This window comes from Musca domestica, unplaced genomic scaffold, assembly GCF_030504385.1.
Source record: "Musca domestica strain aabys unplaced genomic scaffold, Musca_domestica.polishedcontigs.V.1.1 62, whole genome shotgun sequence".
NCBI lineage: Eukaryota > Metazoa > Arthropoda > Insecta > Diptera > Muscidae > Musca > Musca domestica.
Window position 1 is genome coordinate 4,224,676 of NW_026712369.1, and position 14,318 is coordinate 4,238,993.

Below are 14,318 nucleotides of genomic sequence, written 5' to 3' on the forward strand. Positions count from 1 at the left end.
GTTTAAAGATCCTTTGGAAAAATATTCTTTAAAAAATCCACGTTTATAGGTCATTTGAAAAAATATTCTTTAAAAAATCCACGTTTATAGGTCCTTTGGAAAATATTTTTTAAAAAATCCACATTTATAAGATCTTGGGAAAAATATTCTTAAAAACATTCCCGTTTACAGGTCCTTTGGAAAAATATTCCTTATAAAATCCATGTTTGAAGGCCCAAAGACATAATACCCTTACCACTATGTGGTGTAGGGTATGAAAATCTAGCTCCTTTTGAAAAATTCTTTCGTATTTTTACATTAATGTGTCCTTTTTTGATTTTTTTTAATCCACATTGTTAGGTCCTTGGGAATCCTATTTCCCATCCATCCATATTCATAGGTCTATTGGAAAATTATTATTATTATTATTATTATTATTATTATTATTATTATTATTATTATTATTATTATTATTATTATTATTATTATTATTATTATTATTATTATTATTATTATTATTATTATTATTATTATTATTATTATTATTATTATTATTATTATTATTATTATTATTATTATTATTATTATTATTATTATTATTAAAATAATATATAAAAATATAAAAAATATCGATGTCTAAAATTAAGGCTGATAAGCCTTAGGGAAAACATTTTGAAATTAAATCCTTTGGAAAAGTGTTCTAGAGAAAAGACACTTCGATAGGCTCTATTGGAAAATATTTTTCTAACCATCCAATTTGATTGTAGGCCAGAATAACATTTAAAAAATTCCTTTAACAGGTCTTTTTAAAATATATTCAAAATTTTAAATACTTCAATGCTTTTGGACAATAAATACGGCTCATAACCGGCAGCTGTTGCTAAGCCTTTTCATTTATTTTCAAAATATATTCTTACAAGTTTTATCATGAATTTAAATGTGCGGATTTTCATTTGAAACTATTTTGGACCCTTTTTCATGTCACCCTCTCTCTCTCTCTCTCTCTCTCGCCGTCCCTTTCTCTCTCAGTAAATTTAAATATTTTCCAATATTATTTTGCAAGAACTCTTTTATGTTCCAAATAGATCCCCAAAGACTATCAAATTAACAACCAAAGAGATAAATGTAAAGATAAATGGAACTGAATAAACATTAAATTTGCGATAAAAAGGTCGAATGTTTGGCAAACGAAAAGAGGTCAACTGGAAAGGAATGGTCTTAAAGTAACTGGTTAAAATGTAAATGAGGTCTAAAAATAAAATGGAATGCAAATGAAATGAAGTTCTCTGAAGAGGAATCAATGGAAAAGTTTTGTTTACAAACCGCTGCTGAAATATTTGTAATGGTTGGGTGAGTGGTGGCGTATGGTTGATGGCCGTGTACATCATACGCCACCCAGCACTAAGTGGATAATAAATCTTTGGCTTATCATTTCTTAAATTTTGTATGGTTCTCCAGAAAATTCCCACGGATTGGAATTCCGGACACCCAAAACTGAGAACTTAATTTAGCAAATGTTTCTCAGAACTTATTACAACGAAATGGAAATAGAGTAGACAACATCTTGGGTATTTTAATGGTAATCAAGTTAGGCAAGTTCTTTACTGCTTCTCTCCCCCCGAAATTAATTCCCATCATTAGTTATGCCTGTTTTTGTTTCTGCTGTTGCTACATGTATTAGTTAACAGTTTTCCAAACTGTTCAAACTTTTTTTTTGCTCGAACCCATAGTTTCAGGCCATTGGATAGAAAATGAAAAAACGAAAACTGATGAGAACCGAACAGAATTAAAACAAAACATGTCATTCCTTTAGGCATTTCAGACTGCCAAAGGAGCGAAGAAAGTGAGAAATTATGCAAACAACGTTCCGGATGGCGTTTAATATTTTATTGGCTGTTGTCGGAGTCGATGGTGTTCCTTGGGGTGTCATGAAAAGTGTTAAAACTTTTCAATTTTTTATGAGCATTCTTTCGTTTCTTTTCATTTCGTGTTTCGTTTGATTTGTTGTTGTTGTTTGTTGTAGTAAAGTAACAGGAATAATAAAGTGAAGCAGATGGACAATGGTGGAAGGGAAGGGGGGGAATGAGAGAAGTTGATTTTTAATTCATGCCGTTGAAGAGGTATTGATTAAAGGGCACGTTATTAAAGTGATTTTCGCAAAAAAAATCAATGTTTCTTTAGAAAATTAACCTTTGGAAAAATATTCTTTAAAAAGTCCACGTTTATAGGTCCTTTGGAAAAATATTCTTTAAAAAATCCACGTTTATAGGTCCTTTGGAAAAATATTCTTTAAAAAATCCACGTTTATAGGTCCTTTGGAAAAATATTCTTTAAAAAATCCACGTTTATAGGTCCTTTGGAAAAATATTCTTTAAAAAATCCACGTTTATAGGTCCTTTGGAAAAATATTCTTTAAAAATTCCACGTTTATAGGTCCTTTGGAAAAATATTCTTTAAAAAATCCACGTTTATAGGTCCTTTGGAAAAATATTCTCTCAAAAATCCACGCTCAAATGTCCATTGGAAAAATATTCTCTCAAAAATCCACGTTTATAAGTCCTTTGGAAAAATATTCTTTTAAAAATCCACGTTTATAGGTCCTTTGGAAAAATATTCTTTTAAAAATCCACGTTTATAGGTCCTTTGGAAAAATATTCTTTTAAAAATCCACGTTTATAGGTCCTTTGGAAAAATGTTTTTTTAAAAATTCACGTTTATAGGTCCTTTGGAAAAATATTCTTTAAAAAATCCACGTTTATAGGTCCTTTGGAAAAATATTCTTTAAAAAATCCACGTTTATAGGTCCTTTGGAAAAATATTCTTTAAAAAATCCACGTTTATAGGTCCTTTGGAAAAATATTCTTTAAAAAATCCACGTTTATAGGTCCTTTGGAAAAATATTCTTTAAAAAATCCACGTTTATAGGTCCTTTGGAAAAATATTCTTTAAAAAATCCACGTTTATAGGTCCTTTGGAAAAATATTCTTTAAAAAATCCACGTTTATAGGTCCTTTGGAAAAATATTCTTTAAAAAATCCACGTTTATAGGTCCTTTGGAAAAATATTCTTTAAAAAATCCACGTTTATAGGTCCTTTGGAAAAATATTCTTTAAAAAATCCACGTTTATAGGTCCTTTGGAAAAATATTCTTTAAAAAATCCACGTTTATAGGTCCTTTGGAAAAATATTCTTTAAAAAATCCACGTTTATAGGTCCTTTGGAAAAATATTCTTTAAAAAATCCACGTTTATAGGTCCTTTGGAAAAATATTAGTAGTGTGCTTATGGGGATGTTGGGAATTCACCACGATTTATCACGGCAAATTCTATTGGGGATGTTGATTTGGGTAAATTCACCACGGTGAATTTTAATGGGGATGTTGTCTTGGGAATTGTACCACGGCAAATTCTATTGGGGATGTTGATTAGGGTAAATTGTCCACGGTGAAATATATTGGGGATGTTGTCTTTTGCATTGTACCACGTCAAATTTTATTGGGGCTGTTGGCGTTGGTGTTGCTAGTTTTAATATGAACTACTAGATGGCGCTAAGTTTAGCGCAGACACAATCCAAAACTGTGTATGGGATGGTGAAATTTCAAGTTTTAATATTCACCACTAGCAGAGACACCCTCCGAAAAAAAAAAAAAAAAATGTATTATGATCATATCGAGTGGGGCTAAAGAGATTCACCATGTGAGAAGTGAATATAGCAGAAACACATCTGAAAGAGGTAAGTATCGAAGAAAATCATTTTATGTAGATGGCTCTCAGAATGCTTTTATATAGTCAACATGCTGATTACTGCAGTCAAATGTGCTTATTAATTTATTTGAAAACATATATTTCAAGAAATCGACTTCAATAAATGTGATATATTATAGAAGAGTTTCAATTGATAAATATGCTGCAATTATTGATATTTCAGGGGTTTTAATTTCAGCATAGATGAAAGTATAAATGAAAATATAGACAAAGAAATGACATCGAAAAATTCCGGAATAATCAAGTGAAATTCTTGAAAAAAGATAACGAAGTCGAAAGACAAAACTAACTTTTCGTTGTACTTGTTTTAATTTGTCTATAATTTTAGCGACTCAAAAATGTTCAGTTATTCCCATCGAAACGATATAGGCGACATCTAACGGTGAGTTCCATCCATACTATCCATAAATTATGTTGTAGCATAGACACACTCCAAAACTATTGAAATATGATCATATCGAATGGGGCTAGAGAGATCCACCATATGAGAAGTGAATATAGCAGAGACAAATTTGGTTAGTATCATATTCAACAAGAAGATGTGTGTTCTATTATTTTGTCCAGATGGCTCTCCACTCATTTCCCTCGAAACGATATAGGCGACATCTAACCACCAATTAATGTTGTAGCATATACACACTAAAAAAATGCTGCTGTAGCCAATCAAAGCAAATTCTTCTTGTGTGGACAGGCATTTTGATACATTATATCGATCGCTTTTTGATAGTTTTGTCGATGAAGAATTTGTTTACATTATGTAGCAATTTGAGAGAATTGAAACTGAAAGAGTTTCATGACAAACCCTGCATCAATTCGGTATTGAAGATTGAAGGGATTTGAAGAAGGAAACACCATTGTTTACATTAACTAACAATTGGATTTCTGTGAAATGGATATGAGAATTTGGGGGGAAGCGTTGTTGCAGAGTTTCATGACAAATTCTGCTTCAATCACAGAATTTCTATTTGTTTACAAAATGTAGTCAATAATGTATTGATTGGATTGGAAGAAATTTCAGTACTCAACAAGTCACAGATTAATAAGCATCGTTTCTTAATATTTTTAAAAAAGTTTTTATAATGTCTCAAAAAATTTGTTGGTCATGCAGCCTTTATTACAAGGAAAAAAGTGAATTTGTGAAACATATGAAAAAGCATTGTATGTTTTGTGATGTTTTATGTGAAAGTGTAAACGATTTAGAATTGCACTTAGAGAACCATCATGGAGATGAGCATGTAATGAAACAAAATCGTGATCAACAACAAGAAAAACTAAAGCAGCAGCATGAAAATAAATCAGCTGTGAAGGTGGAAAAGTTTTGTGGTGATTGTGATAAAATAGTGAATAATATACGATCACACGTTCGTAGCGAAGAACATCGATCCACCGTGAGAAAAAATCTGGATTCTGACATAAAAACTGTTAAAAGTGCATTTAACAAAAATATACTCAGCTATGAGATACAAAACAATAAAGACATTTTGTACCCGATCGATTTTCTTAATGCTTCAAAAGAATTAATAATTAAAACCTTGAAAAATGAGTTAAACGGTAAAACGCTCATAAAATTTAATATGGAACTCCAAGGACTGTATGTGAAACCAAACAATGAAAAAGATGGACCTTCAACTTCCAAAGAGTTAACTATTGAAAATATATTTAATCATATTTCAAAAACAACGCTATTAACCCTGGGAGATGATTTGGAAGAGGTCGTTTTCAACCACTGTGTGGAAATTATAGCTAAATCAGAAGAGTTCCAAGAAAGAGGCTCTAATTGGGCCCTGGAGAAACTTTTAAAACTTGACATAAATGTGTTGAGAGCCAACTTAACACGTGGCTCACATTATATTCCAACTCCGAAATCATTAAGCAACAAGAAGGGTGCGTGCCTTAACATCAAAAACTATGATGACTTTTGTTTTAAGTGGTGTATGGTTGTTGCATTGGGGGAAACTGCATATGGAGATCCGAGTATAACCTCTTCATATAACGTAGACATACACCAAGATGTCATTATTCTGCAGTCTGGAATATCGCTAAATTTCGAACAATTAAATTTCCCATTGGGTCTTAAATATATAAAAAAATTTGAAATGAACAACCCAGAGATTAGCGTAAATGTTTTCGGTTATGAAAACAAGTCGGTCGTTGGTCCATATTACTTAACAAAGGAGACGAAAAGCAATCACATTAATTTAATATTGCTGCACAACGAAGAAAATTTCCATTACATTTTGGTTGTGGATATGTCTTGGTAATTATAAACAAAACTTATCAATCAAAACCATATCATAATAATCATGTATTTGTTCTTTTTTTTTTTTCAGTCTTATGCGGTCTCAATTCACAAGTCATAAGGAGAAAGGTTACTTTTGTTTTGGATGCCTGCAATGTTTCCACGATGAAAATAAATGTATGACTCACAAAAAGCAGTGTGGAAAAGTAGTCTGTGCCCTGCCGAACAAAAAAGAAGCCGTACTAAAGTTCGTCAATCACAAGAAAAAGGATAAGGTGCCTTTCGTTATTTATGCTGACTCCGAAAGTGTACTGGAAGACGTGCAGGAAGATGAGAACAATGGGGCGAGTAAAAAAACGGAAAAGGTAAAGAAGCATAGTCCATGTGCTTTTAGTTATTTTATTAAATGTAGTTTTAATGAAAATTTAAATAAGTTATTTATATATAGTGGACCCGACGCAGCAAATGTTTTTCTGAAAGAACTAATTCAGGATTGTAAATTTTTGTATGATAGTTACCTAACCAAAACGAAACCTATGAATACTCTAACCCCCGAAGAAGAGACAGCCTTTCTTAGGGATATCAATTGTCGTATATGTGGCGATATTTTAGGTAACGATAGGGTGAAAGATCATTGTCACTTAACGGGGCAATATCGAGGTGCGGTACATAACCATTGCAATCTGCAATATCATCTACCTAAATTTATTCCAATATATTTCCACAATTTTTCTTCGTACGACTGTCACCTCTTCTTTAAAGAATTAGTTGAATTTGGAGGTGAAATAAGAGTCATACCTCAAAACAAAGAAAAATATATTTCAATGTCTTATTTCATTAATATGGATAACGAGTCAACCGACTCTAGTTCTTTAAAAAGTACAGTTGTTGTAGGAGAAGAAGAAGATTCGAGTGAGGAAGATGATGAGGAATTCCAGCAAGAAGAGGAAAGTGAGGGCAAAAAAGAGAAGAAAAAGAAAATGAATAGATTAGAGCATCGTTTCTTAGATAGTTTTCGATTTATGCCTACTAGTTTGGATAAATTAGCAAGGAATTTATCTCGAGATTCTTTTGTTGCTGTCAGATCTCATTTTCCTGATGATGAAGCATTCGAACTTATGACTAGGAAAGGAGTATTTCCCTACGAATATATTTCATCATTTGAAAAATTGAAGGAGAAACAACTTCCCCCTATAGACCAATTTTATAATAAGTTGACAGATACTGAATGCTCGTCAGACGATTATAGGCATGCAACAAATGTTTGGTCACATTTTCGATGTCAAACTATGCAAGACTACATGGATTTGTATTTAAAAGCTGATGTCTTGCTTTTAGCAGACGTATTTGAAAATTTCAGGAGCTTATGTATGCGAATTCACGAACTGGACCCTTGTCAATATCTCACAGCACCATCTCTATCTTGGGATGCAATGCTACTATGTACTAAAGTCGAACTTGAGCTACTCAGAGATATAGACATGTACAATTTCTGCAAAAATGGTATTCGGGGAGGGCTTACCCAGTGCTCAAACAGACACTCGGTAGCAAATAATGAAGATGCTCCCAATTATAATAGTGCCAAACCAGAGGTAAATATCTATTATTTGGATGTAAATAATTTATATGGTACAGTTATGACTGAGTGTCTCCCTGAAAAAGATTTTAGATGGGTGGAGGGTTATGAAATGGAGAAATTCAATGATCCAACTGTAATATTATCTATTCCTGACAACGCTCCTACTGGTTTTATTTTAGAGGTTGATATTGAATATCCACCGCACCTTCACGACAAACATAACGATTTACCTTTTTTGGCGGAGAAAAAGTGTGTTGAGGGCTCAAAAACTGAAAAACTGATTGCAGATTTTACTGACAAAACATCATACACCATACACTACAAATTACTTAAGCAATCTCTGAAACATGGACTAATTCTTAAGAAAGTCCATAGAGTTTTGGCTTTCACACAAAGCGCTTGGTTAGCTCCTTACATACTGAAGAATAATGAACATAGGGAAAAGGCTGAAAATGCCTTTGAAAAAGATTTTTTTAAATTATTGAATAACTCTTCATTCGGTAAGACAATGGAGAATATCGACAAAAGAAAAACTGTGAAAATTGTGACAATGTGGGTAGATGAGGCAAACCAAAGAAGAAGGAATGTTGCTAGTAAATTAATCTCGAAGCCAAATTTTCACAGCCTTTCGATATTCTCCGAAAATATGGTTGCTATCCAAATTAGGAATGTCAGAGTAAAATATGATAGACCATTGTACTTAGGGTTCTGCATATTAGATTTATCAAAGTGGGTGATGTATGATTTTCTGTATGATTTTCTAAAAGTGAAATTTGGTGAGGATTTTATTCTAAATTATATGGATACAGATTCGTTCATATTAACATTTTACGGACGGAATTTGTATTCCGAATTATCTTTAGATGAAATATTGGCTAGATTTGACACCTCAGGGTTTTCAAAAGAAAATAAATATAAACTTCCTCTAATTAATAAGAAAAAACTTGGCATGATGAAAGATGAGAATGACGGAAAAACAATGGTTGAATTTGTAGGCCTTCGTCCTAAAATGTATGCCATCAATGTAGTTGATAGCGAAGAAGTAAAAAAATCTAAGGGAGTTAAAAAGTCGGTCCTAAAAAAGTATACTATAGATAAATATCGAGAATGTCTTTATAACAAAAAGGTTTTTTACGGTACCATGTTTTCGTTTAGGTCAAGACAGCATACAATATATACAGACAAAATTACTAAAATATCGCTAAGCCATCAAGATGATAAACGATTTATTCTAGAGGATGGTATTCACACCTATGCTTGGGGCCACTATAGATTAAATAACCTTCATGAAACAAATGTAAATAACTCAAATGAATCTGTCTCAATGGACTTGGATTAAAATATAAATTTAATTATGATTTAAGTTTCAATATATAGATAAAAGAGCATAGTAATAATATTAATTTAATTGTCTTTACTCACTATAAATGTCATCATATTAATATTTTCTCGCAACACAAAATGTTTAATTTTTAAGTAAATATAAGTGTATTATATTTTAACTAGTCTTTAACTATTCTTATTATAAAATAAAACAAAATATTTTTGTTTATAAATTTATGTAAATTGCGTTTTATTGAAATATTCTTGCAAAGGTGAGTATAAAATAGATTATACTACTTTTCGTACAATTCCTGTTAATGGAACGTACTCGACCAGACGATCATGTATAATTAAACAGTACGTAGAAGTGTTTTGTGGAATTGGTTTATTGGTTTCAAATTGGATTTTTAAATCGATTGGTCCATTCTTAACAGCTTCGTTTTGATTGCTAATGTCAATAACGGCGATGGGCTTGTCTTTAAAACTTGCATATGTAAGAAGTGGTTGTGGCTCCCTCATGTAATATGATTGTTGAAACTTTGTATACATGTCATATAGTACTGCATAGCCATTTTCTTCGAACTTTACATTCAAATCATCGTAAGGATAGGTTTCAGAGTTCAAGTGAACTTTGATGTTTTTAAGTTCGCAATGTTCCAGCTTGTTGTCTTTTTCAAATATCAAAGCAACATATCGTGGTCTTTCATGATTGACAGACAATTTAACACTCCAACTGTGTTGTCTTCCACCAGCAAAAGTTGGATTAAAGTAGCAGTCCCAGCTGCGGAATGCTAAAGGCAACGCTTTTCCATCCTTAATAGTTTTCAAGAAGCTGATTTTTCTATAGTCTGATAATTGAATGTGTTGTACTTTCCATACAACATTTGTTATGGTGAGTTTAATTTCCTCCGTATCCATGGTTGAATAACACACATTTTTATCGTTGGCACTACGCAAAAGAATCAAGTCATGCTTGCTGTTGCAAATTACTTTATCAAAGTCCTCTGCGAACCCTAGTACACGGTTTAAGGGTACACAAAAATTAAAGTATCCTACTGATAAATCATTATCAGCTTTCCATCCCGCTTTGCTCATAACCTTACTTTCGGATTCGCTTAGAGAAATCCAATTTTTAATTTCTGTAGTTATTCCTAGATAACGAGTACGATCAATTTCAACACCATTTAGTTCATAGCGAATTTCATCAAACATGTATCCCACACAATTATTTCTCAGTCTTGCATTTTGCGATACTTCTCCCTTGCTATTTTTCAAATTTCCTTCAATGAATAGATAACTCTCCGATGGAAGTATGTAAAGATCCTGATTTTGTATACTTATCCGAATTTCATCATTATTTTTAAATGATTGAATATATGGAACATAGCTGTGGTAGTCTCTCTTTACAATATTCTCATCCGAGAATGGACGCTCATTAATGTTAAGTATTTCAGACATTTGGTTTGACTTTAAGCTTAATAAGTTTTAAAAACTCTTTATTTTCCTTTGAAATTGTAGGTCTTGTCGGTTTGACAACTTTGTGTTGAATGTGTCTTGGTATTTGTTTATGATTGTATTTATTGTAGATAATCATGATTGCATTGGTCTTATATGAATACGTAGCGTGATTTCTTCTTCTCTAAAATTTATAAAGCGACCTTCTTGATCTACTATCTTTATCTCCAGACGACCGATTTCTTTGACGTTCACTGGTAAATAAATGAGATTCATTGGTCTCTCTACCAATTTATATCCCGGAGGAACATTAAGAGCAAATTCATGTAGAATATGCGTTGGCGACCCATTCATGAATGATCCAGTTACAATATTGCAGTGTATTTGTATGGCATTAACCTTTAAAATGTCGACTTGAAGGTTTGAAGTATGTTTTTTCCCAGATTCTAAGATTTTTTCGGTAAAACCAAAAAGCTTGCCTATAGATTTTTCTTTATCAAAGTAAATAGGATCATGAGAAGACATGATTTCTACTTTTAGCGTATTATTATTCGCCTTAATTTCAATGGATCTATTCTCGTGGATAGTTTTATATTCCGTTTCCAAGTAATTCGCAATATCTTGCAATTCATAGGATCCTATAGGTATTTTTATAATATTGTCTCCAATGTGAAAGAGATTGTTATCATTATCCACATTGGGTATTGAATTGTATGATTGGAAATCTATTAGGCAACACTCATAACTACTATTTCCCAATTCAATTGGGGGTAAATATGTTGAATGTAGAATTGGAGATTTACCGGACACAGTAAACGTTCTTGACATTGCAAAATTCTTTGTCGTAATAATTGAAACACAAAATATGCATACGTATATATGGGTTTTTATTTATTTAAATATATGCTTGTATATTGTATATCTACATATTAAGATTATATGATATGATTCTTATCTATCCATGTATTATGTTTGTCTGAGAATCCCAGCCACTTAACCAAGACTTTATTACCTTTTGTTTTTAAAATTTTCTCAACTAAATACGTGTTGGGATATTTTGTGGGTAAAAGTTCTTCTTTGTAGAAACATCCTTGGATGGGATTTCCTTCATAGTCTTCTAATAAATAAGTAGCGGGGTTTGTTATTCTTATTGTTCTTATCTTGAATATTTCCGTAGTCCAATTTGGCGTGTATCCCTTTTCAAATTGATGTTTATATTTGCTAATGCGTACATGATCACCCACACGAAAGTTTTGTCTCCTAAAAATTTTTAAGTGGTTATAAGCAGATTGCAACAATGCCTTCTCATTCGATGAATTTACTTGAATAGGGGCCATTTTTATTGTTCGATGAGGTGTTTTATTGTATTGTTTAACCAATTCTCTATAAACATCAATCCATAGATAATTCCCATTATAACTGAACTCCTTCCACATTAGCGACTTCAAAGTTCTATTAAAACGCTCAACAATTGAGGCCTTCAATACACTATATGTGGAGTAGTGGTTTATGGAATATTTCTGCATTAGTTTTTTAAAATCTGTGTTGAAAAATTCTTTTCCATCATCGGTTTGCAAATTTTTTGGAATTCTTCCTCTTTGTAAGATTTTTTCAAAAGCCATAGAAACATCCGTTGCCGTTTTTGTTTTAAGGGCTTCACACCATGCGAATTTCGAAAATGTATCGATGACAGTTAACAAAAATCGGAACCCCTTGTTTGCTTTTGAGTAACTGCCCATTTCAACTAAATCTGCTTGCCAGAGATCATCAATACCCTTTGTAATAACCCTTCGTCTTGGAAAGTTTTTTCGTGCTTGATGATGAAGTTCATTTACCAAACCCCGCTTTTCCATTGTTTTATTCGGTATGATATATTAAAGCTGGTGAGTTGAATGGAGCTTGCGATAAGGCTTTAAATATTTCGTTTTGTGAACGTTTGAGTTGTGATATTTCTTCTCTTAGGAAGGTGCACTCTTGAATGAAATTTTTCTTTAAAATTTCTTGAATGTGCTTGATTTGCGTATGTACGTATGCTTGGTTGACCGCATCCGCTCCTTCTGCTGGAGATGAAACATTCCTAATCTTTTTATTTTGCACGTTAAGGTTGTTATCTTCATCAATATTGACTCCCAATAATCTCGAAACATTTTCTCTCACTGCTATTGATTGATTTTTTTGATTGTAATGATGTCCAAACTTGTCAACAGTCATATGTTGTATGCTCCTTGAGAGTATTATTTAATATATTATATTTCCTTCTCGCAGTTCCTCGATAATAGAAACAATTTCATTAGTATGGTTATTGTTTCCGGCTTGTTGTGATGCCAACAACAGCTTTAATCGTTCTATCAATTCGTTGGGATCGTCCCAGTATATATAGTTGGGTTTACCAGGATTTATTGTCAGTAAGCCTTTGCCGCTGTGAGTATCCTCTATTATATTTTTTATTATTTTCTTATATTTTTGTCCCCTGTTGGACTTTATTCGTCCATTAGATTCATAGTTTATTTTATGCGCATTTGTGTCTAATAATATTGTTTTGTAAATATCGAGTTCTGTATGATCATAGTTCTTGGGGTCTTGATAAAACAACAGTTCAAACAAACCGGGTGTTAATGCCCAATTTTTATTTCCAATCATAATCTTTTCATTGCTTATTTTGAGTGGTTGGTCCCCAAATCTCCATTCTCCATTGTTATCTTTGTGTGGACCATAGACTACATCTAGTTTTTTAATTTTCTTCAAGAATGATAGATTCATAGGTTCCTCATTGTTGGAATAAAATTTGTCGTCGTCTTGTGTTGTATTAAAGGAATCGAAATTTTGTGTGTAATCTACTCTATGCTTTAACCCCTCCAATGCATTGGAATCTAACTTAACATCTGGTTTATAATTCTTAAGGGGTGTACTTGTAATAATAGAATCTCTGTACATTTCCATTTTCTCTTTCTTAGGCATAATCATTTTGGAAGTATTTTCAGTTGAAAGCTTTAGTAGTTTGTTTATTGGCTCCGTTATCGGTTTGAAAGTATTTTTCAATTCTGTAGTTTTAGCTTCTTCGCCCATTTTAATGCTTTGAAATTTCTTTTTCAAGACATTTCTGGACTTAACAAGCCGTTTCAGCATTTCCTCCTCCATGGCTGTAGGTGCACTAATATAAATTAACATTTGCAAATACATTAAATAATATTAAGGTTGAATAAATATATGAAAGCCTTTTCTGTATCTTCCAGAGTGAATTTCGTCATCCTTGGAAATCGTTAGAAATCCATACTTTTCCTTCCAGCATTCATGACAAATTTTTTTGAAATCTTCAAAACTAATGTCACATCCAACGTGATCATTAAATATATGTCTTAAATTCAGATCATCTTGTTTAAACATGATTATCAAATTCGCATTATCACGCAATAAATGTTTTGGTATACGTGTGTATGTTTGACACAAATAAAACGAATCAACATTCTTATGTCGCCCCATACTGAAGTAATTTTTAATGTTGTTTTGTTTATCGCATGCAACATCATCAAAAATCATGATTGAGTTTGGCTTTATTTCGTCCGTTTGTATAACATCGTCATTGTTATTAAATGTATACAATCTCATCCCCTTTATAGTGGATATCAGTTTCTTTAGGTACTCATATTTTGTCTGATACAGCGATTTTGAGTAAATGTAAACATTTTCGAATTTTAATCCATTAGGGCTTTCTATCAAACTAAGCATCACATTAGTCTTTCCACAATTTGATGGTCCTACTATTAAGGCTCGTATAGAATCAGGCAGCAAAGTACTATGTCGAGGGGTCTTTCTTTGCATAAAATCCACATTTTGAACAATTATTTTAGCTTGTTGTTCCAGTAATCTCATGATTTAAACTAATGAGTAGTTTTAAGAAAACATTCATATTTATAATATAATCAAATATCGATATTTCTTTCGTTTAGCGTCCCGCTAAAAAGTATAAAATGATTGTTTA

General features: G+C 32.0%; 2 protein-coding genes across 2 annotated transcripts; both read right to left on the minus strand.

Annotated features, from left to right (window-relative positions):
• Positions 1–8,785: 8,785 nt before the first annotated feature.
• LOC131805849 (uncharacterized) lies at positions 8,786–10,552 on the minus strand. The gene has a single exon (XM_059129545.1). It carries the CDS (start codon positions 10,340–10,342, stop codon positions 9,173–9,175), a length of 1,170 nt encoding a protein of 389 aa, XP_058985528.1. The 5' UTR covers positions 10,343–10,552; the 3' UTR covers positions 8,786–9,172.
• Positions 10,553–11,304: 752 nt separating this feature from the next.
• LOC131805847 (uncharacterized) lies at positions 11,305–13,856 on the minus strand. Its single transcript, XM_059129544.1, has 2 exons — positions 11,662–13,856; positions 11,305–11,599 (listed from the first exon to the last, which is right to left on the minus strand). The coding sequence occupies exon 1, from the start codon at positions 13,517–13,519 to the stop codon at positions 12,578–12,580; it is 942 nt and encodes a 313-aa protein (XP_058985527.1). The 5' UTR covers positions 13,520–13,856; the 3' UTR covers positions 11,305–11,599; positions 11,662–12,577.
• Between the last annotated feature and the right edge of the window lie 462 nt (positions 13,857–14,318).

Excerpts from the sequence above, each read along its gene's own strand:
- LOC131805849 (XM_059129545.1), bottom strand. The coding sequence starts at position 10,342 with ATGTCTGAAATACTTAACATTAATGAGCGTCCATTCTCGGATGAGAAT.
- LOC131805847 (XM_059129544.1), bottom strand. The coding sequence starts at position 13,519 with ATGTATTTGCAAATGTTAATTTATATTAGTGCACCTACAGCCATGGAG.